Raw genomic sequence first — 27,093 nt, 5'->3', positions numbered from 1 at the left:
AAGTCATTCATATATTTGGGAACTTCTAATTTTATTTGTTTGCCTTTTGATTAAGGACTTACAGTACTCATGATATAAGACTGTTTCTTTCTTTAGTTCTAGAATTTATTCTCCTTTCTTCCTTTTGCCCTCTTAGGTTATTACTACTTGATTATTATTAATTTGAGATTCTAAATGTTTTCCTCCAGGAGATGTTCTGCAGATTTGACAAGAATAATTAAGAACACTATTAGCTTGATGGTAGAGAATGTTGTTTATTTGCTTCTTTCAAAAAAAGATTGATATTTCATAATGAAATCAATTTCTTTATTTTTGGGGTTCAAGCAATTTGAAATTCCATACTGAAAAAAAAAAAACATAACTGTTAAATTATGAATTTTAACATTGTGCCCTAAAGATTTTTGTCAGTTAAAGACTACTACTGGTCTAAAATTAAAATTGAGTTTTTCAAATAAGTTTAGTTTTGTATATTTCACAGGGCTTTGTATATAATAATGTTTTTTTAAATCAGAACCATTGTCAGCATCCTTCAAGAATTAATATTTTCTTGTTTTCCTTTTGCCATCCTGCCAGTCATTTGTTTTGTGTGAATGTTTTATAAAGGTTTTTCAAATAATGTTTTCACAAAAAAACAAAATGAAAAGTTTTTGGACTCTGCTACTTTATCAGAGTCCAGGTCTGAGATAGAAAATGTACAAGATGAGCTGAGAACACCTTGTCATGCTAGAAAGCAAGAAACTATAAAAGGGCTCCGACTGCAAAAGGGCTCAAGAGCTGCATGAAGAGATTCTTACTAGCTAAAGAGCGTACTAGCTGATGTGCTATGTTGAAATACATCGGATTGTCAAATCTGTTAAAGCTATGTGTTCATGATGAAACAGAAAACAAAAAATCATCAATTGTCCTCAAGAAAGCAAATCTTTGGGAGGAGTGCCAAGAACCCAACTGTGAAGAATAAAGGCATTTATCCTGCCTTTTCTGTCTGAATTACTCCTCGGGATAGTGAAATCATGAGGGTAGGAGAAATTTGTTTTTGTTGAAGTATTCCATTTAATAAGAGAAGATGACAGAAAATTGCCATTTTGGAATCCCCAATGAATTAATAGATCTAGGCATCAAAGGTTAATGGTTGCTACCATCACAAAAAGAAAAACAAATCAGGCCAGGCACAGTGGCTCAAACCTCTAATCCCAACACTTTGGGAGGCCGAGGTGGGTGGATCAGTTGAGGTCTGGAGTTTGAGACCAGCCTGGTCAATATGGTGAAGCCCCATTCTCTACTAAAAATGTAAAACATTAGTCAGGCCTGGTGGTGCACACCTTTAATCCCAGCCACTTGGGAGGCTGAGGCAAGAGAATCGCTTGAAGCCAGGAAGCAGAGGTTGCAGTGAATCAAGATCATGCCATTGCACTCTAGCCTGGGTGTTGAAGTGAGACTCTATCTCAAAACAAAAGACAGTCAGACCCAACCAAGTGCAAGTATACCTGAAGTATCCTTGGGAATCTTCAAACCTGAATCAGATCAAGCTTCTAAACCCAACTACTAATATACTGGAAATACAGGGAACTGAGGAACATATTAAACACCTTGAGAATACATTTTGCAAAATCCAGACTCTGAGAAACTGTGACAAATAGACCATATTTTTCAACAGTTAAATTTTAAGGAAGAAAAAAAAGAGAAGGAGGGGGATCTTATTAAAAGAGACTTAAGGCATATTAGTCAGTGGAAATGTATATATCTTATTTGGATTTTGATTTTAAAAATTGTTCAGATATTTTATGAGACAACTGGGAAACTTGATAATGTTAAAAATGTATTGTTGGTTTTGTTTAGGTATGATAATGGTAATGTGGTTATGTAATTTAGAAATGAGCTTTTAGATATAGATACTGAAGTATTACAGATAAAATGTTAAAATATCTGGGATTTGTGTCAAAATAATCTGAACAGGAATGTGGTAAAATTGGTGGAGGTATAGATTAAAAAATGATTCCCTGTGAGTGTGATTTTGTAGCTGGATGATGGGCACATGTGGGTTTATTATACTAGTTTCTGTAATTTTTTTATGTATATGAGATTTTCCCTAATAAAAATGTTAGTGAAGATGGATTAATAGTGATAGAAATCAAGACCTCTGTTTCTTTATTCTGTTAGCACCCTGCTTTTCTGTGTTCATTTTTTAATTAAAGCAAACATTGCTGTGGTTGTGTTGAAGGAGGTTTATAGCAGTTCGTTTCAATTGTTTTCTAGGTTTCCGATGCAGATAATATCCCAGGACTTTTGGTTCTCAAAAGCTTAGCCTATCGGAACAAAGGTTCATTAGATGAAGCTGCAAAGGTTGGCTTTTTTATTCAAAGTGAGCATTTTTTTGAGTTAAAAGTCATTTTTATTTGGGTATAGAATTGACAGGTATCTATTTTATAGATTATGGAAGACCTTCTCTCTTCTTACCCTGACCTAGCTGAAGTTCATGCCCTTGAGGCTTTGATTCATTTCACCAAAAAGGACTATCTACAAGCAGAAAAATGGTAAGGATATATAGATTGGTCATAGAACCATTAACATCTTAGTTTTTTTATATTTCTCAAAAATTCAAAATGAGTAGGCTTGATTTTGTATGACTTTGATCTTTGTGGGCTTTAAGTTTTAGTATTTTTAAGAAATGTTTAGCATGTAGTACAGTAGCTGTAAAAAATTATATAATGGATTTCAAACCTAATTAGCTGTTCTTGACCAGGTGTGGTGGCTCACACCTGTAATCCCAGCACTTTGAGAGGCCAAGGCAGGTGATTACATGAGCCCAGGAGTTCAAGACCAGCCTGGGCAACGTGACGAAACCCCGTCTCTACTGAAAATACAAAACTTAGCTGGGCATGGTGGCACATACCTGTAGTTCCAGCTGTTGAGGAGGCTGAGGCCTGAGAATTGCTTGAACCTGGGAGATAGAGGTTGCAGTGAGTCAGGATTGTTCCACTGTGCTCCAGCCTGGTTGACAGAGTGAGACTCGGACTAAAAAAAAAAAAAAATCTAATTAGCTGATTATAATAATAACATTACATCACTAAGCAGATGTAATGTTCAGTGTAGTCTGAACACTTAGCACATGGTAGTACTAAAAGGCCACGGTGCTTTTTAAAGCTCCTCTTCTTCGAAAACAAATGACAGTTTTCCTTATGATAACATAAATCCTGAAGTGATGATTTGTTTCTAATTTGGCACCTCTGAATCACTCAAACTTTGATTGTTCCAACTAGGAGTCTCCTATAGAGAGAGAGAGAGAGAGAGAGAGAGAGAGTGTGTGTGTGTGTGTGTATTTATTTGTGTGTGTGTGTATTTATTTATTTTACTATTTCTTTTTACTACCCTTTGATGACTTAGTTTTCAGAGAGCCCTTGAGAAAGATACGGAAGTTGCGGAATATCATTACCAACTGGGATTAACATATTGGTTCATGGGCGAAGAGACAAGAAAAGATAAAACAAAGGCTCTTACCCACTTTCTGAAGGTAAAGTAAGTGCTACAATTCAATTCTTAGTTGAAATGGCATTACAAAATTATAAATAATAATCCTGTAAGTTTGTCACCTACAGTTACTCTTTACTGACCCGTTTTTGGTGCTTTATCTTTCCTACATAAGGTTTTATGATGGTGTTACATGGGTTTTCAAGGAAAAAATTAAAATACAAAATGTTAAAGTTACTTATTAAAAAGCATGTGTTGTAGATAATGAGACATAATTATCTCTGATAGACAACACTTTTTAGGTAATTTCCACTGTAGTTTTATGAGCATATAAGGTAGATGTTTAAAGTCCTGTTTTTTTAGATGTTTGACATCTATAAGTCCAACATTCTTATCTTGACTCATCAGAGCAGATTAATTCAATAACAGCTTTAATTTTACATTTCCTTTACCAAAAAAGAAAATATTTTTATACTTCCATTTACTTTCTATAAGCAGTGAGGGACAGCTTTCCTGTTTTAAATCTTACATTAAAGGATTTTTTGGCCTATTTTTGTATGTTTAATGAAGTTATTTCTTTTTTCTTTAATATGTGTATCTTCTGTATTTTTTAAGATATTAAATGAACTTTTGATGTTCTGGTTTGTCAATATTTATTTCAAAGGCTGCAAGACTGGATACATATATGGGCAAAGTTTTCTGCTATTTAGGTCATTATTACAGAGATGTAGTGGGAGATAAAAACAGAGCTCGTGGATGTTATAGGAAAGCCTTTGAATTAGATGACACTGATGCTGAATCTGGAGCTGCAGCGGTTGACCTAAGTGTGGAGCTTGAAGATATGGTATGTCTAATAACCACGTTTGCCTTTTTGTTTTTTTATCCTGAGTATATAAATGAAAATATTTTTATATATGTATACTTGAAAGTTATTAGTTTCTTTTTCTGTAGGTGCAATAGAAATATTTTTACATCTATAAGTAAAGTTTTTTTCTATTGGCAGATATTAAATTACTAACCACTTATTGTTGAAACTGTAATTTAGTGTCTACCAGTGTAAGTTAAAAAAATCAGAAGTGAGAAATGAAAATATGTTTGTGTACTTTACATGAGTGTTCTGTCTTTTTATAATATTCAATGTATCTAATATTAGTATTTTCTTATTAGGAAACTGCTTTAGCTATCCTAACAACAGTAACTCAAAAGGCAAGTGCTGGAACGGCAAAATGGGCCTGGCTTAGGCGAGGACTGTACTATTTGAAAGCTGGTCAGCATTCTCAAGCAGTGGCTGAGTAAGGCACCTTATTGTATTTAAACAATGTTAGACAAGCATAATCATTCCTTAAATTAAGCATTATTTATACCCCAAGTGAACTTTACAAATTGTCTCTTACAGGTTGTATTTTGAGAGAAGAAATAACAAAATTACTCTATGATCAATTGGTGTTTATTGTCTGCAGGGCAGTGGAATTGCAGAGATGGAGTAAACAATGTGCTGTTTTTGAGGAGATAGCCAGTTTAGTGAATTGAAGTCTTCATAAATATCTATAGTAGATTCTCAATAGAAATTTTAGTGATGAAAAGCTGAGGCACGTATCTTTGTATTCTGCTGACATACATTGTTTTTGGCTAGGGAGACATTTGACAGCTTGAAGGGCATTTGGAGCAGCTCATATATGATCAATTTGAGTCATTTGATTTGAACAGTACTTAAATGTAAATAAATATTTGAATCAAGATAAAGTTGTTTCTGGTTTATGTTAGTACCTAGAGTACAGGCATTTTCACGGAAATGGAATTTGATCACATATTTAAAGCATGCCTATTTCTATATTTTAACTATGGTATTTCTGTTTGGTAATAGGATTGCAGGTGGGGGATTATGGACTGATGAGGCAAACTGAGATGGTCACCTGTCCTGGTAGTATAGAAAACTCGAGTTCTTTGAGATAATCAAGGAAAAGAAATTTTGTTCAGCACTTTTTCAAAAAAAAAGGATTTTATTCTTTTTTATTCTGAAATTAAAATAACATTTCTTAGTATTAAAAAAATTAATCACAAAAGGAACAGATTTACCTGCTTTAAATATCACTTTTATAAGTAGAAGAAGCCACGGATATGTATGATTCAGTTGAATTATTTATTTTATTTTTTTCAGATTTGGAAATAGTTCTATAACTCTTAGTTCTCTTACGGTTTTTTGAAATTTTAGTTTACAGGCAGCATTAAGAGCAGACCCGAAGGACTTCAATTGTTGGGAATCATTAGGAGAGGCATACTTAAGCAGAGGAGGCTACACAACAGCCTTGAAATCTTTCACGAAAGCCAGTGAGCTGAACCCAGAATCGACATACAGTGTGTTTAAGGTTGCAGCAATACAGCAAATCCTAGGCAAATATAAGGAGGCTGTAGCTCAGTACCAGGTGATCATTAAAAAGACAGAAGATTATGTCCCTGCTTTAAAAGGTAATTTCTTTTTATTATCTCCTTTGACTTTTATGATACTTAAGCATAAAATCCTTGAGTAGATTTCTTACCTAAATATATTGAATAACTTGAAAAGGACTTCTTTAGTCAACATCAAGCATCCGGTATGAACCTCTTACAGTATAGCTTATATAGATTTGAATATAAAAAGATCAAGTCTTGTTTCATAAATTAACAAAAAGTAATATGATAGAAATTTAACTTTTAGACAAATAGTATAACTATTAGATATAAAAAACTACCTCTAAAATGTGTTTCCCTACTCTTACGTTTTTAATTCATTATCCCCAAATATCTTAATCCCTATAATTACTCTGTAAGTTATACAAGCTTATTAAATTATTTTTTTTAATTTTAGAGACACCTTGCATTGTTTTGTAGTTATCTAAGTTAGTTTTGGTAATATAAAATACCACCATGCATGTATAATCTACATTTTTAATGATTATATTTGACCTTTTAAAAAAACCTGAAGCTCATTATGTATGCTTTCTCTCCTCCATTTCCTTCTTCTTTCTGCTTTTTAAAAAAACTTTACAAATTGTGTCATCCCTGCTTAGTAGCCATGCTAATCTTTTTATCATTCTAGTTTTGGTGTATGTGCTGCTGAAGTGAGCACATAGACAGCATAAATAGTATATTGTAAATTACATATAACTTAATGCTTGAAACTTTTTTAATTTTGTAAAACTCTTTCCTCAAGAGAAGGAGAACTCACATTTATGAAATCTTTACTAGACGCTTTAAGAAATCACTATTTCATTTAATTCTTATAGTTTGCTATACAGATTGTAATATAAAAAGATCATACCTTGTTTCACAATGGTTAATAAGTAGTAATATGATGGAGAGCAACATGTAGATATCTCTATTTTTGTAGCCAAGGTTTTAGGAGGTGAGTAACTTGCCCAAAGTTAAGGAAATTCTTGGGTTCCATAGATAACTTTTTCAGAACTTCTACTGCGTGTTTACTCCAATAGAACTCTTCCATTTGAATTTCTTATTAAATTTAAATGAATGTAGGATCATGCTTTAAGACAATTTTATAACATGCCATTAAGTTTTATTTTCTGGAAAGTACTTTAAAATAACACCAATAAATATATTTGAAATTCATTTTAAGTGTTTTATATGTTTTAATAACAGTGACAAACTTACTGATTTTAGGTTTGGGTGAATGCCATCTTCTGATGGCAAAAGCAGCTCTAGTTGATTATCTTGATGGAAAAGCCGTAGACTACATAGAAAAAGCACTGGAATATTTTACTTGGTTAGTATTATTCTTATTATTTATTGTGTTGATTTTTGTAATACTATAATAAAGCCAAATTTAGAAGATTATTTTATGTATTCTGCTAGATATAGCAGTTACACAGAATGCCAAACATAAAGAATAACAGACAAGCCAATTAATTCTAGGATATACATGTTGAATTAATTTTACCCTTGGGGAAACAGATATAATTTCTTCTGCACTTAATAGTGGCTGGCTGGATGCATAGGAAAGAATAGGAACGAAGGAGCAGTCGGCTAGTGGAACAGCAGCTCTGACACCATGTGTTAGTGTTCTCTTTCAGTAGGCCTGGAAATAAATATCTTTAATTGGAACCAATAGGGAAATAGGGCTTCAGGTGGTCAATATGCTTTACATTCAGTGGTGAGACCCAATAGTAGGATTATTAGTAGGTCTTGAAGGTAAGGGGAAATGACAATCTGATTGCTCCTGAAGAGTAACTGTGTAGGAAAAAAGTGATGTGTCTAATAACAGGAAAGGAATCAGAAAATTTTGAGTAGTTCTATGAAATGTACATTTTATAGAACTGTAAATTCATTGGTTAGGTCAGAAAAAGTGTTATCTGTGGTAGATAACTTCCAAACGTCCACAAGTTAGATGTACATTTGAATTTTTTTGTAACTCTTAAACATCTTTCTTTTACTTCCCCTCTTTTCCTGCTTCATTTCTCCTCCGTTTTCTAATTATTGGTTGCTCCAGAATTGCTTTTCATATAAACCAAATATGAAATGAAAACTTAACTTTTTTGTTTGTTTGTTTTTTCCCTACATTCCTTGTGAATACAACCTAACCCTTATTTATCTCACTGAATTTTATTGCTGCTTTTCAAGTCTCACATAATGTAATTCTTTCTAAAGAGAAAGTTGCTGTGTAGAGGGTATGCTTTATTTGAACTGGTATTTAAGAGTAAACACGAACCTTTGGGTGACAGTACCTTAGTCATAAATACTGCCTTTCTGAGCCTAGGAATATTATTCTGGATAACATGTAACATAACCCATTAGAAGGTGGCATATAAAACAATTATAATCTCCAAATGTATATTTACTTCTAGACTTAGAAGGAGTTAATGCTATCTCAATTATTGTATTAGGGTGATATAAGTTACTTAACTTTATAGATTTTTTTTTTTTTGAACTTAAAAGTAAATAAGAATTTAGGCTGTTAAAAATCACCTCTGTTTCACTTTTTTCCCTCTCTTTTCTTATTTTTTGCTGTCAATTTTAGAAAATTTGCAAAGATATTTAGACAAAGGAACTCCAAATAGTATTGCCCTTCCTTCTTATTCTCAGTGGGCTTTTAGTCATGACCACAATAATTAATATTATTTTTAAGGAAGACATTGGAAAATGATTTTTGGCTGGACTCCATGAGTAGAAAAGACTATGAAAAATGTTCCATCTGCTTATCCATCTGCCAGTAACATAGCAGCTTGTGATAGCTGATTATTGAGACTTGGCTTAAATGAAATTGCCATGTTTTATTTATAAGATCTCAAGAAGAGAAAAATGAAGAGAAATATATAGCTGAAGTTTTTCTCATTCTAAAAGAAATTGCCCTCTGTCACCATAATTAATATTTCTCTTTGCTTTTTGAACTTGTTCATTCAGTCTGTTCTTGTTTCTGTAAATGTGGTTCTTCAGATTTTCATGTTTAGATTTTTGTTGTTTTTGGTCTCAGGGAATAAATATTCAACATCGCCAATCATCAGGAAAATGCAAATCAAAACCACAGTGAGGTATCATCTCACCCCAGTTAGGATGTCTGTTATTAAAAAGACAAAAAATAAAGGCCGGCGAAGATGTGAAGAAGAGAGAATTCTTATATGGTTTATGTGAATGCAAACTAGTATAGCCACTGTGGAGAACAGTATGGATATTTCTCAAAAAACTGCAAATGGAACTACCATATGATCCAGCAATCCCACTACTGGGAACTTATCCAAAGGAAAGGATATCATTATGTCAAAGAGACATCTGTACTCATGTTTATTGCAGCACTATTCACAATAGTCAAGATATGGAATGAACCTAGATATTCAACAACAGATGAATGGATAAAGAAAATGTGTTATTTATATACAATGAAATACTATTCAGCCATAAAAAAGAATGAAATCCTATCATTTAAGGCAACATGGATAGAAGTGAAAGACATTATGTTAAGTGAAATAAGCCAGGAACAGAAAGTTAAGCACCATATGTCCTTACTCAAATGTGGAAGCTGAAAAGAAATTGATATCATAGAAGTAAAAAGTAGAACAGAAGATACTAGATGCTAGAAAGGTTAGGGAGAAGGGAGACATGGGAGATTTTTGTTAAAGGACACAAAATTACAGCTAGATAGGAGGAATAAGTTCCAGTGTTCTGTAGCACCATAGGATGCCTGTTGTTAATAATATATAGTTTCAAATATCTAGAAGGAGGATATTGAACTTTCCTAACACAAAGAAATGATAAATATTTGAGATGATTAATATGCTAATTACCCTGATCTGATCACATTACATTATATAGTATCAAAAATCTCTCTATACCCCATGAATATGTGTAATTATTATGTCAATTAAAAAATAAAATTTATAGAAATCTTTCAGACCCTACCAAATACATTTGGTACATTTTATTTGGGGTGCCTTCATCAATTTTTTGCTGCCATAACAGAATACCAGACTGGTTAATTTACAAACAATAGAAGTTTATTTGACTTGGTTTTGGAGGCTGGGAAGTCCAGGAGCGTGGTGCTGGCATCTGGTAAGGGTCATCCTATGGCAGAAGGGCAGAATGCAAGAGAAAAAAAATGGGACTGAACCTACTCTTCTATCAGGAGCTCACTCCTGTGACAACTAACCCATTCATTCAGTAACAGTATTAATCCATTTAGGAGGGCAGAGCCCTCTTTACATAATCACCTCTTAAAGGTTCCACATCTCAACATTGTTGCCCTGGAGATTGAGTTCCCAACTCATGAACTTTGTGAGAACATAGTCAAAACTGCACAGCCTGAGGGAAGACCTAAAATAAAAAACCTGAGTTTACAATTGTGAATTGTAAGAGAGTTACAAACTTTATTGCCTTGGTCATTGCTTAAACAAACACAAAAAGCACAGTTTTAACATTGTAATAATAAAATTGGTCCTGGAAAACTTACTTATTTATGTGATTGCTGCTACGTCTAATAAAAATGGTGAAGAGTAATAAAAAAGCGTCCACAAAATTTCTGGCACTTAAATAATCCCCTCCTCCTCCCCTTTTTCCTTTTCTGCTCTTTCCTATTGGGGAGGTGATATGATAGAATTCAGTTAGGAGGAAGCTCGTAAAGCATTTGCAGTGCTCAGTGTACAGTTTTTCTGTTTCAAGTAATAATGAGAGATAAACTCTATGCTTTTTACAAATAATTTATAAGAATCACACTGTTTCTTTTTTTAGTGCTCTACAGCATCGAGCGGATGTGTCCTGCCTCTGGAAGCTAGCTGGGGATGCTTGCACCTGTCTTTATGCTGTCTCACCATCTAAAGTGAATGTTAATGTTTTAAGAGTCCTTCTAGGTCAGAAAGAAGGAAAACAAGTATTAAAGAAAAATGAGCTCCTCCACCTTGGAGGAAGGTAATTTGCAAAGATTGCCAGTTAATGACATTCAAATTGAATTAAGGCATTGTAGCAAAAAAACATAACATTCACTTTTATATTTCCGTAGGTGCTATGGCCGTGCATTAAAACTGATGTCTACATCTAATACGTGGTGTGATCTTGGAATTAATTATTATCGCCAAGCACAGCATCTAGCAGAAACAGGCAGCAATATGAATGATCTTAAGGAGTTGCTGGAGAAATCTTTAAATGTATGGTTTAAATTTTTTACAAACTTTTAAAAACACTAAGTGCTTTTCTCAAAGATGTTTTAGTAGAAGTAAATAGTTTTTTCACATAAAACCACATATATATTGATATACATGCTGCTATTCCAAGAAATAAAAATTAATCTAATTTAACTTCTTTTCAGTGTCTGAAAAAAGCAGTGAGACTCGACAGTAATAATCACTTATACTGGAATGCTCTTGGTGTGGTTGCATGTTACAGTGGTGAGAATTAACACTTCAATATTTTTAGAAGATTGTGTATTTCAAACAAAGTTCAGTTTCATCAAGTTCTGTATTTTTCAGGTATTGGAAATTATGCCCTTGCTCAGCACTGTTTCATCAAATCAATCCAGTCAGAACAAATTGTGAGTATTCTATGTGTCTATGAAAAAGAACTTCATAATTTAGAATTTCTAAGTTTCTGAGACTTTCAAGTAGACAAGGGGCCTATTTTAAGAAAAAAATATATATGTTTTTTAGAATGCTGTTGCATGGACCAACTTGGGAGTGTTATACTTCACAAATGAAAATATTGAGGTAAATATATTGCCTGTCTGTCATATTTAAAACAGGGAATGTTTTCTATATTATTATCTCCTCAACAGCTGAGCTTCTTGGGGAGAAATGTTTTTGCATGTTGCTATCTAGTCAGTATGCTCTTCAGTATGCTAGTTAATTGATGTTATGCAATTTATGTCAAATAATTAATGTGTAAGATTTATTTTCCTTTTCCTGACCCTCAAGAAACTTCTGGTTTTATGATTATGTTGTTTTTTTCATTTAGAGATTAAAACAATTCTATTCTGAATCAATTCAGCATTGTTTTAATCTGTACACATGTAAGAGAAGTCCTGTGTAGGGTGTTGGAGGTGGAGTGGATGATTGCAAGGGAGACAGTTAGTACTCTCTAGCAGCTTAAATTTAATCTTTGCTTGGGTGATTTGCATTTTGGCTTTAGCAGGTATTAATCTCTTTAAATAGCAAGTGTAATTTGTCATACTTGAGCAGTTATACATTAGGCAATTAGAACTAAAGTGACTGGGATCATGTTTATAGGACATGTTTGGAATGTTTCCACAAATTTATAGATAATACCATGTCTGAACTGTTTTGTGTTACAGCGAGTATATTGAACCTCCTCCCAAAAAGCTTTTGTACTATTCTCAAGGATACATTAAGTCACTGCAAAAAATTATAAATACATTGAAAGAAAATATTAATTTGGATTTTAAAATATGTGAACATATTTTTTAAAAATTTAAACGAAGCAACGTCATAGTAAGCTATGGATGTGCTTTTATTGTGGCATGGGAGAATTGTTGCCCATAGACTTAAAAATAAGAAAAATAAGACTGTTTCCTGCCATACGTAGATTGTTCAGAAAATAGTATAAAATAGTTATTTTTTGTAGCAGAAAAAAAAAGCATGCAAGTTAATGTGTCCAAGTTACGTATTTTTTAAGTTTCCTGATTGTTTAATGCAGAATTATGTTGTTGATCACTCCTTCTCTAGCAGAAGATGTAATACATGTCTAGGACTTCATTGGTTAAGACTTCATTAGTTGTGAGTTCTTACCCTCCCAGTTAAGCTAAAAGAGAAGGGAATAGGTAGCCTTGTTTAATCACTGCCTTCAAACCTATGGCTAGCTGATGGATGCATGATTGGTTGTTTAAAAGTTCTGCAGACTATAAGGTAGACACCTATATTGCCCTTTTACTGGGGTTCAGAACTCCTAACCTGGGGAGAAATCTGTTGTACCCAGGAGTGTTCTAGAACTAAGTAGCAAAACACTGCTTTAAGCATTGCTAATTATGCTTAAACAGTGAAATTTTGTGTTCATACATATTTATTGTGACAGGTTTGACTTATTCTCTTATTTTATGCTTTTTAAACATAAGCAGTTTAATAAGTTATAAAATGACTTGTTGTAATATTTTTTGCCTTTTTTTCCTAGCAAGCTCATGAAGCTTTCAAAATGGCCCAATCCCTTGATCCATCTTATTTAATGTGCTGGATTGGACAAGTAAGTTACTATAGTTACTAATAAGCCTGTTGATATAAATGACTAATATGTATAACAATGATAATAATGGTAATGGACAGCATTTGAAGTCTTACTTTGTGCCAGTCACTGTGCTTAGCTCTTTGTAGACACGATTTCAGTTAATCTATCATCAATTCTTTGAGGTATGGTTAATGTTATACTCTCTTTATAGTTGTGGAAATAGGAACTCAGAGATCCTAAGTGTGGTTTCTGAGGCCACACAGCTTGTAAGGATTTAACTCTGATTTGTGGGCCTTTGAACACTTACCAATCTGACATTCCTGTGCTTAAAAAGTAAACCTATTGTTTAACTCACATGTACAGAAAATGCACATTTACAAAGATCATTTTGAATATTATGCTTTTGTAAAATCTCCGTATTTGATTTGTCACTTGTTTATGAGTATTCACTCCTCCCCCAAATTTTGATTTTTGTACTGCCAAATAGTAATCAGGATACTTGGTTACTAGTTGCTTTGGTTCAGAGAGTAGGAGAATCACCCATATCAGAAAATTTTTAATTAGGATTTAGAGATATTTTATTGTACTTTTGAGAGGGTCTAATTCTAGTTAATTGATGAAGCAAGCAGAGATAGAAAGGCAAACTCCTGTTCCCATTCACTGTGGTAGCATCTGGGAGTAGTGGCATTACTATGCTAACCTCTATGTCAGCATTGAACCCAGGGAGCCCAAGAACTTGCATTCTTACTGCTCCCAAGTGATGATTATGAGGCTGGTCCAAGGGACCTCACTTTGAGTAGTACTACTCTAGGTCAGTAGATCTTAGATGATTATCAGAATCACTTTTTAATTTTTATTTTAAAGGTATTTTTGGTTTTAAAAATAATTTAACAGGTAACTGGTAGATTTAGTTAAAATAGTAACAAGAGAAGTCAAAACTTAAGTTAACTTTGCTATTAAGCACAGCTAGTAAACCTTTGGTTCTTCTAAACAGTTTCATTTATTATTGTTGTTATTATTATTTTCTTTTAAACACATTAAGAGTCTGCTTTTCCCCCCTTTATAGGCTCTTATTGCTGAGACAGTTGGAAGTTATGACACCATGGATCTCTTCAGGCACACTACAGAACTCAATATGCATGTAAGAATCTAAACATTCTTCTTGAAGATTCATTAATGAGAAAAGTATTATCCTTATTAAGGGAATGAATAGATATTTGGCTAGACATAGTGGCTTACACCTATAATCCCAGTGATTTGGGATGCCATGGCAGGAGGATTGCTTGAGGCCAGCCTGGATAACATAGCAAGACCCTGTCTCTTAAAATTTTTTTTAAAATTAGCCAGACATGATGGTATACATCTATAGACCTAGCTACTCAGGAGGCTGAGGCAGGAGGATTGCTTCAGCCCTGGAATTTCAGGTTACAGTGAGCTATGATCACACCACTGCACTCCAGCCTGGGCAGCAGAGCAAGAGTCTGTCTCTAAGAAAAAGAAAAAGAAAATAAATAGATAGTGATATTAGATGTTAATGACATCAGTTGTTTTTATTCTTTATTCTTTTTTAGAAACAGATTAGTTGTCTTGCATTAAAGAACTTCCATTTTTCTTTTTCCTACAGCTTTCAAGAGCTGGTGAAGAAATGACATTGAGATTTAATAGATACAGTAGCGGTCATATATTAATAGACTAGAAACTGAGACTCCAGGAAAAAAATAGACATGAGATAAGGAGTAGGCGTGGTAGGCATTTCTAGATTATTATGAAAATGTTTTAGTATTTTTTTGTTGTTGTTGTTGTTTTGGTTTGACCTTTGGCAATGGTGCTGAGGAGGGGAAAGTCAACCCATCAGGCGAGGCTCTGTTTTCTGCATTTTATCCCATTTGATTCTTTTAGTTAGGATTGGAATAAGTAATTTCAATATGTTCTTAGCTCTGTGTTTTGTCATAATGACCCTTCCTTTAAAGGCACTTTTAACAGTTGACTTAAAGAAGACCGAGATGGGATATTTATTGTATTGAAGTGCATTGTTTTATTATTTTAATTTTTATGGACATATTTATTATCCTATGTCAACTTGTTAACATTGGTTTTTTTTTAAAGACCGAAGGAGCATTAGGTTATGCATATTGGGTCTGCACAACATTGCAAGATAAAAGCAACAGAAAAACAGAGCTGTATCAGTACAACATCCTCCAGATGAATGCTATTCCAGCAGCACAAGTTGTTTTGAATAAATACGTAGGTAAGATACCTGTTACATAATAGCAAGATATTTGAATAACTATTGAAATAATTTAATTTTTAAAATCAGTTCATTTCAAATTAAATATTAGTGTTTTTTTAGAAAGACATGAATTTGCCTTCTTTTTGCAATGGCAAAGCAGTCTTTACTTTGTAAATGTTAATAAAGGCTTTTGAAGAAAGATGAAAATTATTACCTAATGATACAGGGTAAAAGTAATTTCTCTGTTATAGTGGAGAGTGTATTAGGCTTTAATACACCCTTCACTATACACTAGAACAGTTACTGCTGTTCTATGTTTACTTTTTACTTTCTCTGCAGTCTTAGGCCAAGTGTTTTACCTCCCTTAACTTCTGTTTACTCTTTGGGTAGTGGATATAACAATAGCTGGATTGTAGAGTTGTGAGAACTAGATGAGATAATATAAATAAAGTGCTAAACCCACTGTCTTTAGCTTCTCCGCTTAACACCTAATTGTTCTTGAAGATATTGGAAAAATATGTTTAGGTTTAGGAAGTTGACAGATGGTGAAGTTTTATTAACCATCTATTATAATTTCCTGTCTTTTAAAATAAAACTACCATTGGGTTTTAATCACTACTCCACCACTTAGTAGCCTTGACTGAAACCTTGGGCATGATACCAAAATTCTCAACAGGAAAGTATTGCTTAGTGTTTAAATAAGATGATTTGTACAAAATGTTATGCCGAGTGCCTGGCATATCCTAGATGCTCAAGAAATGTTAGTTTCATTAACTTTTGACAAAATACTGATAAAGAAGCAAGGAGTTTAAGCAGGAATACTGAAAACAGTAAATATTGACAGTGAAGTAATATAAAGAATAAGACAAATTGTGAAAAACTGGAGAGAAAATAGCTCACTATAGATATTGTGGGGATTGTGGCACTCTGCATGCATTTAGCCTGAGGCACTAGAGTAGACAATTAATTTACAAACATCAGCATTTAGGGGGATTTGCCTGAGGGTGGGTATGGCATGTGAAAGCATGGATCTCCTCATGCTTATTTTGACTCAGTTTTGTTGACTCTTTGTTTTGTGACTTTAAGGATTTTTCAAGAATAGCTCTATGTGATTTTAACCTTAGAACTGTTCTAAGATCAATGGATCTTAGAACCTAACAGTCACGTAAGATATGATTACACTGTACTTTGTTAAATAATTTAGAGGATTTGAAGGCTTACTTTCCACTACTACTATTTTTTTCTTTTTTTTTTGTTTGTTTGATTTTTACACTACTACTTTTAAGTAGATTATATCAGATGTATTTCTTTTCCTACATTGTACCTTCATAGATATGTAATCACCCAACGGGTTCACTTTGTCCACTGCCTAGACAAGGCCAATTTATCAAGATGAGAATTACAATAGAAAAAGAGTAATTCATGTGGAGCTGATTGTGCGGAGGACTAGAATTTTATTATTACCAAAATCAGTCTCCCCAAGCGAGCATTTGGGGAATCAGCATTTTTAAGGATAATTTGGTGGCTGGTTGTGGGTGGGCGGTGAGTCAGGAGTGCTGATTGGTTGGGTCGGAGATAAAATCATAGAGAGTTAAAGCTGTCCTCTAGCCCAGAGTCAGTTCCTGGGTAGTGGCCACAAGATCAGATGAGCCAGTTGATTATCAATCTGGGTGATGCCAGCTGATCTATCAAATGCAGGTTTTGCAAAACATCTCAAGCACATATGCCTGACTCCTAAACCATAATATCTAATCTTTTTTTTTTTTTTTTTTGAGATGGAGTTTCACTCTTGTTACCCAGGCTGGAGTGCAATGGCGCGATCTAGGCTCACTGCAACCTCCGCCTCCTGGGTTCAAGCAATCCTCCTGCCTCAGCCTCCTGAGTAGCTGGGACTACAGGCACGTGCCACCATGCCAAGCTACTTTTTTTTTGTATTTTTAGTAGAGACGGGATTTCACCGTGTTGACCAGGATGGTCTCGATCTCGACCTCGTGATCCACCTGCCTCGGCCTCCCAAAGTGCTGGGATTATAGGTGTGAGCCACCACGCCCAGCCATATTTCTAATCTTTTGACTAATTTGTTGGTCCTGCAAAGGCAGTCTAGTCACCAGGCTAGGAGGGGGTTTGTTTTGGGCGAGGGTTGCTGTCCTCTTTGTTTCAAACCAAGTTCCTCCCAAAGTTAGTTTAGCCTGTGCCCAGGAATGAGCAAGGAGAGCAGGGAGGTTAGAAGCAAGATGGACTTAGGTCAGATCTCTGTCACTGTCTGTTGTAATTTTGAAATGGTTTCAGATACATGTTTTTGACATTAAAATTTCAAAATACTGCACTGAAAGTACCAAACGTATCTTCTGTCTCTAGTGAACAGTACTATAATTTTTTTTAAATGCGTATATGTTGGAACAGAACCACCAAGAGAAATTATCCCTAAATTTAATCACTGTAAGGCTTAAGTGATTAGCCAAAGAACTGAATTTCCTTATAAATCTCATGACTGGTTTTAACAAGAACTATAATTTCAAGTTATTATACTTTTGGGCATAAAAATGTTTAAATTCTAAAATACAACTAGAAATTATATATAACTACTAAATATTATTCAGCAATTTAGAAGAGTTAACAAACTTTTTACTGACATATTGTATTCAAGATAAAATCATGCCACTCTTCTTAACAGTGTGAGTGATCTCAAGAGGTAATCTGGTATTTAAGATATTGAAAAAACTGAAAATAAAACTAGTATTTTGTTAATACCTTCAGTATGCATATATAAAATGAAGATATTTCTCCGTTTCTAGAAAGAATTCAGAATTATGCTCCAGCTTTCACAATGTTGGGTTACTTAAATGAACATCTGCAACTGAAAAAGGAAGCAGCAAATGCATACCAAAGGTAAACTACACTTAATGGTGATAGACGCAGGAGGAAGTGGAGGGAGAGAGTTTCTGGAGAATCTCTGGCCTGTGCACTGGGAGAACAGGGTGAAGCCAGAGAAATGACACCGTTTGCAGGCGGGGAGGAGCCTGGCCTCTTCAGTTCTTGTGTGCGTGGCCTGGAATCAATTTGTGAGATGGGGCCTGATACCATGAACCCCTCTCGCTTTGCTGAGGATTTTTTCTTTCTCCTTTTCACCCAATAAATCCGTTCCCTCACCCTTCAGTGTGTCTGCATGCCTAATTCCTGGTTGTGTGACAAGGACCTAGTTTTAGCTGAACTAAGGAGCAAAGTCCTATTAGTTGCAATGCAATCATGATAAGTTAACTTTTCAAATGTTAGTTTCATTCTCAGGAAGAAGGTTCTAAATAATTGTTCTGACTCCTTTCCTGATCTTTCATTGTATGCTATTATTACATCTTAGAAGGTGAAAAGATGTAGTCCCAAATTTTCAGCTATATTTTGGTTTCTGTTGCTCACCCTAAGGAGGTGGGGTGAAGAAATTAAGAAAGAGAAACTGATAGAAAAGAAAGAAAAAATAAAACAAAAAACTTCTCAGATTTTTAGAAGTCTGTCTTTTGAGAACTTGTCTAGCTTTATGAGATTTAAATGTGTTCAGTGAGGCAAGAAATGAGAACATTATGATGTGTTTGTTTGAATGACTTTAATACATACTATGTATTTACTCATTTAACAAATATTTGTTGACTACTGTGTGCCAAGCAGTACTCTTGTACTGTCTGTTTTGCAGTAAATTAAAAAAGACAAAGGCCCTATTCTCATGGAACATGTGTTCTGTGGCAGAAGAGACACGATAAGCTAATAAACATCTGTGTTGATAATAATTGCTAAGAAAGAAAATTAAAGCAGGGTAAAGGGCCAGAGAATGTAGGGCAGGAGGTGACATTTCAGGTGAGTTTAAGAATGCATAGATTTACTAAGGAGGCAGTTGAGGCCTGACTGCAGTGAACCGAGGCCACAAGCCACTTGTTTATCTGTACAGGACCATTCCAGGCAGAAGGAACAGCAAGAGCAAGTTCTCCAAAACAGGAGTGGATTTGGCATGTTTACAAAATAAGAAAGCCAGTGTGCTAGAATGGAATGAGTAGCTGGAGAGTGGTAGGAAACGAAATCTACATAAATTTCTGTGTAAATTAATGGATAGGTGATAGAAAGTAACTGTTGATCTCATGACCAACTACTAGATGAAAAGGAAAAAGACCTGGTTGCCTAACCTCTGAGGCACACTATTGCCCTAAATCTAAATAAATATTTACAAGAAACCTTGTCAGGTAAAAAATAATTGAGGTGTCCCAAATGCTTTGCCATATCCTTTTATGATTCTCTCCGTAGTTCAGAGGAGTAATCACTAGATGGTACTGGAGCCTATGTAATCAAGAAGTTATTTTCCCAGGTGTGTATGGAAAGAAGTATATGGAAAGAAGTGTATATGAAAAACCACTATTTTGCTTCTTTCAAAGCCAGCAAACTTACCAGTAAACTGTATAAATATGACAGACTGCAACAGTGAGCAAGATTTTTAAACAGAGAAAACTAGGCAGCTAGGGTATTCACAATTTTTTTTTTTTTTTTTTTGTACATATCATTATTATTGCAGATATTGTGAATCTAACATTTGTTACACCTTAGGCTTGAAATGGCATCTCCACAGTCACTTGGGCATGTACCACTTTCTTGACTGATCATCACTGCTGTTTTCTGCTTTAAACAAATATTTTATGGTTGAAACCGCAAATTAGGCATAAATCGAAATAGAGGTATAGTTTTTCATCTCTGTAATACCGTCTTTAGGCTTCTCTAGCAAATGCTTGGTTTTCATGCATTTCATCCTTTTTATCAGGGAGATAAAAAGCCTTTCTTGGCTATTTCTCTGAAGCTAGTCCTCTTTAAGTGGGAAAGAAAATAAAAACCAAGAATCTTGTTAAATATTCCTTTTAGTCATTAAGACATTTCCCTGCTTGCCCATTGGGAACTGAGCATGAGAAATAAATATGGGTTGTCAGCAGGTTATTTATTCCAATCCTCAAGGGACCTCTAATGGTTAGTCCCCTTCCCTCAACTTACTATTCTTTAAATATTTTTCTGTATGTACAAGCAAGGGCACATGAAAACATTCCATTTCATGGCCTCCTAACTCAAACTACTAATATGTAAATAGTTTCAAGAGTATTTTCTATAAACTCCAAATATGTCAAAATTATAAACTGTGACATAGTCATTTCCCATATTTAGATTTTTGGAATATTTAGAACTTAAATGTAATAAATGATTTTACTTACTAAGAGGTCATTTAGATGTTATTTTCCTGACAGTCTACAATCTAAATATATATAAGAGCTTTACTGGTGCCAACTTAATAAAATGTGAATAAGCTGTTATAACTAGCACTAAAGAATTCGTAGAATTAAATGAACAAAAAAATCTGTGGATTCAGCTAAAGAGGAAGGTAACAGAATGCTGTTGCACAGAGATAAATTAAAATACTTTTTTTTTTTTTAAGGGCAATTTTGTTGTCACAGACTGCAGAAGACCAAAATACTTATAATATTGCAGTAAGAAATTATGGCAGATTATTATGGTAAGCATGGTTTTTCTCCGTTAATTCTGTCAGTTGATTGTATTTTTCTGGTGAAAGCTATGGGACTGATGATATACTGACTAGTTCCCAGAGTAGTGGAACATGTAGGATGCATAATTTCCATAGAAACAGGCTGTGTATGATAACTAACCTCAGTATGCTTTATATGGAGCAGATTTAGAACTCAGGGTTTGTTGACTGGAGATGAGAACATTTGGAAGAGAGGTAGTAGATGTCTCTGATAGTAGAAGCCTAGTTAATTGAAAGGGGCATTAGATTTATTCTTATTTGTAATGTATTCTTAAACTGGGGATGAACATTCGGGGTCCGGTAACGCCTTTGAAATAGTACACAGAAATTGTTGCGTGAGTACCGTTTGGGGATGGAGAAGGAGCTCTATATCTTTTCTCAGTTTTTTGGAGGCTTCTGACTCTAAAATAAGAACGAATGAAAGAAAGATAAAGAATCAAGTGTTTTAGAGGGTAGAACTAGGACCAGAGAATAGAAGTATTGTCAGAGGAAGGTTTTTGATTCAAGTTAAGGCAGCATTCCTCAAGTTTAGAGCTGCCTGAAAGTTGAATGGTCTAGTTTGAAAAACACTGTTAAAACTATACTCTGATGTTTTAGGATTAGTGCTACATCTTTTAAGGAGCTACACGATAGACTTTAGGTGGCCAGTTATTTTCTTTTATAACTGTGTAACTGAATTATATCCAAAATTGGAAAATTGTACTGTTCTGACAGCCTCTCCTTTCAATTATTTTAAACTGTTAATATTTAAAAGTTGAAAAAAAAATTTAAAAATTGATAGAGCTGTCAGTTCCAAGGTTTTGTTGAAGCAGAGAATAGATACATTATATGGAATAAAATATCTGTTCTTTTTAGTTTTGATGTTTTATATAATCTAAGTACTAATGTAAGTATTTTAGAAGAAAATATATACCTTCCATTGAAAACAGATTATCTGTTTTTTTAAAATTGTTTTTATTATGAAATGTATGAAATGTATGAACATGCAGTAAGTAATAGCATAATTTAATGAAAAGTCACTACACAAATTATGTCTTACAATTCTGTCAGCTTGCTTCAGGTTACTTTTTCAAAGAAAAAGTTTCAGATAAATTTGTTGAAGTCCCCACATTCCCTTCTCTAGTTCCATTATTTTCTCCACAAAAGCATGCATATCTTAGAAGATAGTGTTCATTTAAATAATACTTTTTAATATATATGTTATGTGTCCATAAACAATCTAAGGTAGTCCTCTTTTATCAAAATTTGAGTATTGATTTTATAAATTCTTTCACCTTTATAAAATTTATTTAGAAGTAAAGGTTTCCTATATTTTTAGCCCTCATTCATATCCTCCAAGATTAAAAAGATTTTATAAAAAGATTTTCACAACACATTAAAAATAAAAACAGATTCAGGTTATAGTGATGGATACCAGAAAGAAGAATCTCAAATATATAATGTTTCTCTTCAGATGATGGCAGTTGAACTTATATATATTTCTTTTATCTTTATGCAAAAACAAGTTATTTTTCTGTTATTAATAAGTATTGCACTTTAGTATAACAATTTATATCCCCCCTCCACTTTAAAAAAAAAAAAAAAATAGTTTCGCTCTTGTTGCCCAGGCTGGAGTGAAGTGGCGCGATCTCAGCTCACTGCAACCTCTGCCTCCCAGGTTCAAAGTGATTCTCCTGCCTCAGCCTCCCCAGTAGCTGGGATTACAGGCACCTGCCACCATGCCCAGCTAATTTTTGTATTTTTTTAGTAGAGACGGGGTTTCATTATGTTGGCCAGACTGGTCTCGAACTCCTGACCCCAAGTGGTCCGCCCATCTCGGCTTCCCAAAGTGCTGGGATTACATGTGTGAGCCACCATGCCCAGCTTCCTCCCTCTTAAACACAAAAATGAATAATGTTTTGTTTGTGGAATTTTAGTGTGTCTGTATGCCCTCCAAAAAAGAAAAAAAAAAAATGTGCAGATAAACAGTTTACACAAAAGATAAGTTTGATTCTGACTAGGCATTTTGTGTCTTGTTAAGCTTGGCAAAGGTGCTAGAACCATACACATAGGTTAATATTTAACTAAGTAAAAGTGTCAGGCTTAAAAAAATTAGAGTTCCATATAAAAGTCAACTTGAAATTATTTTTATAGTTTGGAGTTTTAATTACAGTTTATTTTAAAAAAGAGAGACACTGTAATTTACTAGAAATGATCATTTTCACACGTAACTTGAAAGAAGCAAAATATGAAATTAAATCCCCCAGTACATCCTATTTGTAATATGCCTTCTATTTTAAATCCTTTCTACAGCTTTAACACTAATTTATTATAGCTTACTGTATTGTCACTATTAAAAAAGAAGTACACATGAAATTATCAAAACAAACAGTGTAATTTTTTTTTTCTTGACAGAGTCTTGCTCTGTCGCACAGTGGTGCGATCTCAACTCACTGCAACTTCTGTCTTCCGAGTTCAAGCAGTTCTCCTGCCTCAGCCTCCTGAGTAGCTGGGATTATAGGCATGTGCCACCATGCCTGGCTAATTTTTGTATTTTTAGTAGAGACAGGGTTTCACTATGTTGGCCAGGCTGGTCTCGAAATCCTGACCTTGTGATCCACCTGCCTTGGCCTCCCAAAGTGCTGGGATTATAGGCGTGAGCCACTGTGCCTGTCCCAACTTAGTGTAATTATATCTCAGTAATTTGATGATACATATCAGAATTACTTTTGATATTAAAAGTAAGTTGTGTTTTACTTCTTAGTTCCATTGGTGAATATGATAAAGCTATCCAGGCTTTTAAGTTGACACCCCTTGAAGAGTTAGAAGACATCACAGGGTTTGCATTGGCTTTATTCATGAAGGGGCTTTATAAAGAAAGCAGCAAAGGTAAGTATGTTGCTCTGAAGCTAAAGGACACGTCTAACTTTTCGAGAGTTGAGTTTAATCATGATAAGCATACATACAGAAAGATGTAATAATTAGATGGGGTGGGGATTGCCATGTTTATTAAAATCTGACTAGGAGTCAGGAGTAATACTAGGTACTTTTCATCTGTTACCTCATTTAGAATGTTATGATGAACAGTCTTTATAATAGTGTCATGAGCTAAGTGTTCATTATACAGATGAGGAAACTGAGGCTGATCACTTGTGGCAGATGTGTGATTCGGCATTTGAAAGCAAGTATTTACTACTTAGATGTTAATTTCTGATAAATGAAGTCCTCAACCATTGCTGCCAATCAATTTTGATTTCTCCAAACCTGTTAAATGATGCATTTTCACATATATGAGCTTAGCCGACATGTGTAGAGAGCATTTAAGTATCTACTGCTTGATAGAGTTGCTGGGCTACACATGGGAATTTTGGTGATACTCTGTGGCTCCAGGCCTCTGCTCTGGCCCAAGTTGGCTCTTAAAGACAGTGACCTAGATCCCTGTATAGATCCTGAAAGTAGAAGTTAAAGATTGTCATGTAATAATCCTAATAATACTTCAGAATCACCTTGGAACAGTGAAAACAGGTTTGATTATTATAAATGTTTATTCTATCTGCTTGAGAACAGGAGAATACAAAGTTATAACTGTATTTAGACCTTTCTGAAAAATAGGATTAGGAAAGGAAAAATCCCATGCTTCATTGATCAGGATGGCTTTTATATTGTTTTGTTTGTTTTCAATTTTATGTATCAGCCTATGAGAGAGCCTTGTCTATCGTTGAATTGGAGCAAGACAAAGCCCATATCTTGACAGCTCTGGCAATAACTGAATATAAACAAGGAAAAATGGATGTAGCCAAGACATTGCTATTTAAATGGTATGTATATTTGACATCAGCACTTTACTTGTCCAGATACTTAAATATTTGGGTTGAAATTTGGAGCAATGTAAAATGAAGTTCTTAATATTTTAGGAACTTTTGGGTGAACAAAAGGGATTGGGCCCACCTGGTTCTGAATTGATAGTCACAGGTGGAGCTACAGCTTGCGATTTAATTCTTAGCCCTGGATCTCCTCAGTCCTTCAAAACTGTCCTATACTCTGTTGCATATTTGTTTTTTTACAAGAGTAACTGATCACCTGATAAGTAGTATCTGAAAATTTTAATGAAGATAGTTATAATGAAGCCTTGTTTTTTGGCTTCTTGCATTCCCAAAGAGATATTTTTTTCTTTCCTTTTCAAGATAACCTGTTAAAAGGTTCATTTAAAGGTGAATCTTTTAAAAAATGTATAAGAAAACTTAAAACGATTTCTGTGTTTTTGGAATAAGTTAATAAAATAATGACCTGTGCTATTTTTGGCTACTTATATAGTATTTTTTAACTTCTTGAAGATTAGTTTTTTAGAAAATTGGCTTTAATCCCTTCATAAGCAGTAGTGATTAATGTGTGCTATTGAACAGTGGTCCTCACTAAGTGTTTTATTCATATTTTTGAGTGGTACTAATCCTCATGGTACAGAGATATTCTCCCATTGCAAAAAGCTTATATCCTTACCTCCCACCCATTAAGTGCTAATATTAGCATTCCTCAGTCATTGTGACTACAACAAAAAAAATTGCCTCTGTAACTACCCCATCTCTAAAGGTGGGGGGATGGAGATGGTTATATGGTACGGGTTGAGAACCAGTTCTATAGGGTAAACTTTACATTTGTTCATTTGATGTGATGCCTTTGTCTTATCCTGTGTCATTATAGTCATTTCCTTATTGAATAAATAAGCAATTTTTTTCTTCCTCTTTGTTGGTTAGGAAAAACCAATCAATTTTAAAGAAAATTGTGTCACTTTACATGGATATATCCTTATAACATGTATCTGTGGTTATATATAACATGTTCTGAGAACTTAAATTTGCAAATGACTTGGTGACAAGAATCATAGATACTAATTACTGAAGTTATCAAGAGCAAAAGTAACCCCATATTAGAGGTGTTAGATTAGCCTTTGGTTACTGCTTAAGACAGTAAATAGAAGTGGGGAAAAAAAATAACAGTATAATCTTTCCTTTTCTCCTTCTCCTTGTCAACCAAGTCATTTGCAAAAAAAACACCTTTATGCCTATGTTTTATGTTGTTGGATCCAAGCCTAGATTTTTTGTTTTTTCATGTTTCTTCCTTTGTTTTTGATTTTCTGCATGTGCTCATCCAAACTTGACACTACCAACTGCTTCCATCTGTACCCGTTGACATTCTTTTGTTTGATCTTCTTTCTATGAAAAGTTCAGTTACTTAATCTATATTGCTGTCATTTTGGCATTCATAGCTTGGGAACTGAGCAGTGTCCTAGACACTGATTAAAGGGGAATAGGATTAAGTTCATTATGTAAGGGGAAAAAATCTAGTTATCAACTTTACAGACTTTATGATAATAAGTAACCATGTGTAAAATCCCTAGAACATGGTAAAAAAACAACATACAGGTATTGAGCATTTACCTAATATTAGAATGTAGTCATTTCAGTAATAATTTAGATTCTGTTTATTATTAAGTATTAAGGTAGGTAGTTTTTTTTTTTTCCTTTGAGCAAAGCACAAATTAGAATTTCTTTTTTTGTTATCGGTATTGAAATTTACTGTTTGCATTTTTAGTTGTACCCGTTAGCAGTGTGGTTATTTGCTAGACGTGACACTGACATACTTCCATATTTGGATGCATATGTATTAACTCTTATTGTAAAAAGAGTTACTATGGATACTTTAAGCTATTTACTTCAGAGCTGCCTCAGAAAATTTATGATTTCATACCCATTTGTCAAAATGAAATATAAAACTCCTCCTTCCAAAAATAGTCCAAAGACTTAGTGGTAGATGTGTGACATTTTACAATGTGATAAATATTTCTGTTATATTTCAATGAGCATTGTTTAAAACTTGGAACTGCTAAATTATTAGTTTATTTTTTACATAAGGTCACTTAAATGAAAAGTGATTAAAATATATCTTTCCTACTTTGCCATCTACAAAACATCAGATATTACAGATGTTAGATTACATCTCAGTGTTAAATCTTTACTGATAGATGTACCTACATAAATCATGAAAATTCTACTTAAACTATAGAAGTGAATTGTGGACATAAAAATGGTTATGCTGTTTGGATAACGGCACTAGGCAGCATTTGTGTAATAACTAATGGCAAAAATTCATGGCTAATGTTGTATAAAATAAAATATTCTTTGAGTAAAATATTCCCTTTATTAATGTTATAGAAAGG

General features: G+C 34.0%; 1 protein-coding gene across 3 annotated transcripts in view; it reads left to right on the top strand.

The window, feature by feature from the left end:
- The window catches only part of TTC37 (tetratricopeptide repeat domain 37), a 95,241-nt gene that overhangs the window by 35,443 nt on the left and 32,705 nt on the right, over positions 1-27,093 (top strand). For all 3 annotated transcript variants that reach the window (XM_017514100.2, XM_017514101.2, XM_037733307.1), the window contains exons 13-31: positions 2,254-2,340; positions 2,428-2,531; positions 3,382-3,508; positions 4,130-4,309; positions 4,633-4,757; positions 5,678-5,931; positions 7,120-7,222; positions 10,675-10,851; positions 10,943-11,087; positions 11,249-11,327; positions 11,409-11,470; positions 11,586-11,642; positions 13,060-13,128; positions 14,177-14,251; positions 15,217-15,358; positions 18,136-18,229; positions 20,793-20,870; positions 23,644-23,768; positions 24,574-24,697. In XM_017514100.2, coding sequence (XP_017369589.1) covers positions 2,254-2,340; positions 2,428-2,531; positions 3,382-3,508; positions 4,130-4,309; positions 4,633-4,757; positions 5,678-5,931; positions 7,120-7,222; positions 10,675-10,851; positions 10,943-11,087; positions 11,249-11,327; positions 11,409-11,470; positions 11,586-11,642; positions 13,060-13,128; positions 14,177-14,251; positions 15,217-15,358; positions 18,136-18,229; positions 20,793-20,870; positions 23,644-23,768; positions 24,574-24,697 — 2,207 coding nt within the window. The remainder of the gene's footprint in view (positions 1-2,253; positions 2,341-2,427; positions 2,532-3,381; positions 3,509-4,129; positions 4,310-4,632; positions 4,758-5,677; positions 5,932-7,119; positions 7,223-10,674; positions 10,852-10,942; positions 11,088-11,248; positions 11,328-11,408; positions 11,471-11,585; positions 11,643-13,059; positions 13,129-14,176; positions 14,252-15,216; positions 15,359-18,135; positions 18,230-20,792; positions 20,871-23,643; positions 23,769-24,573; positions 24,698-27,093) is intronic.

This window comes from Cebus imitator, unplaced genomic scaffold (genome assembly GCF_001604975.1).
Source record: "Cebus imitator isolate Cc_AM_T3 unplaced genomic scaffold, Cebus_imitator-1.0 Scaffold515, whole genome shotgun sequence".
NCBI lineage: Eukaryota > Metazoa > Chordata > Mammalia > Primates > Cebidae > Cebus > Cebus imitator.
Note: the sequence above shows the minus strand (reverse complement) of the source record. Positions and strands in the feature narration are given on the sequence as shown.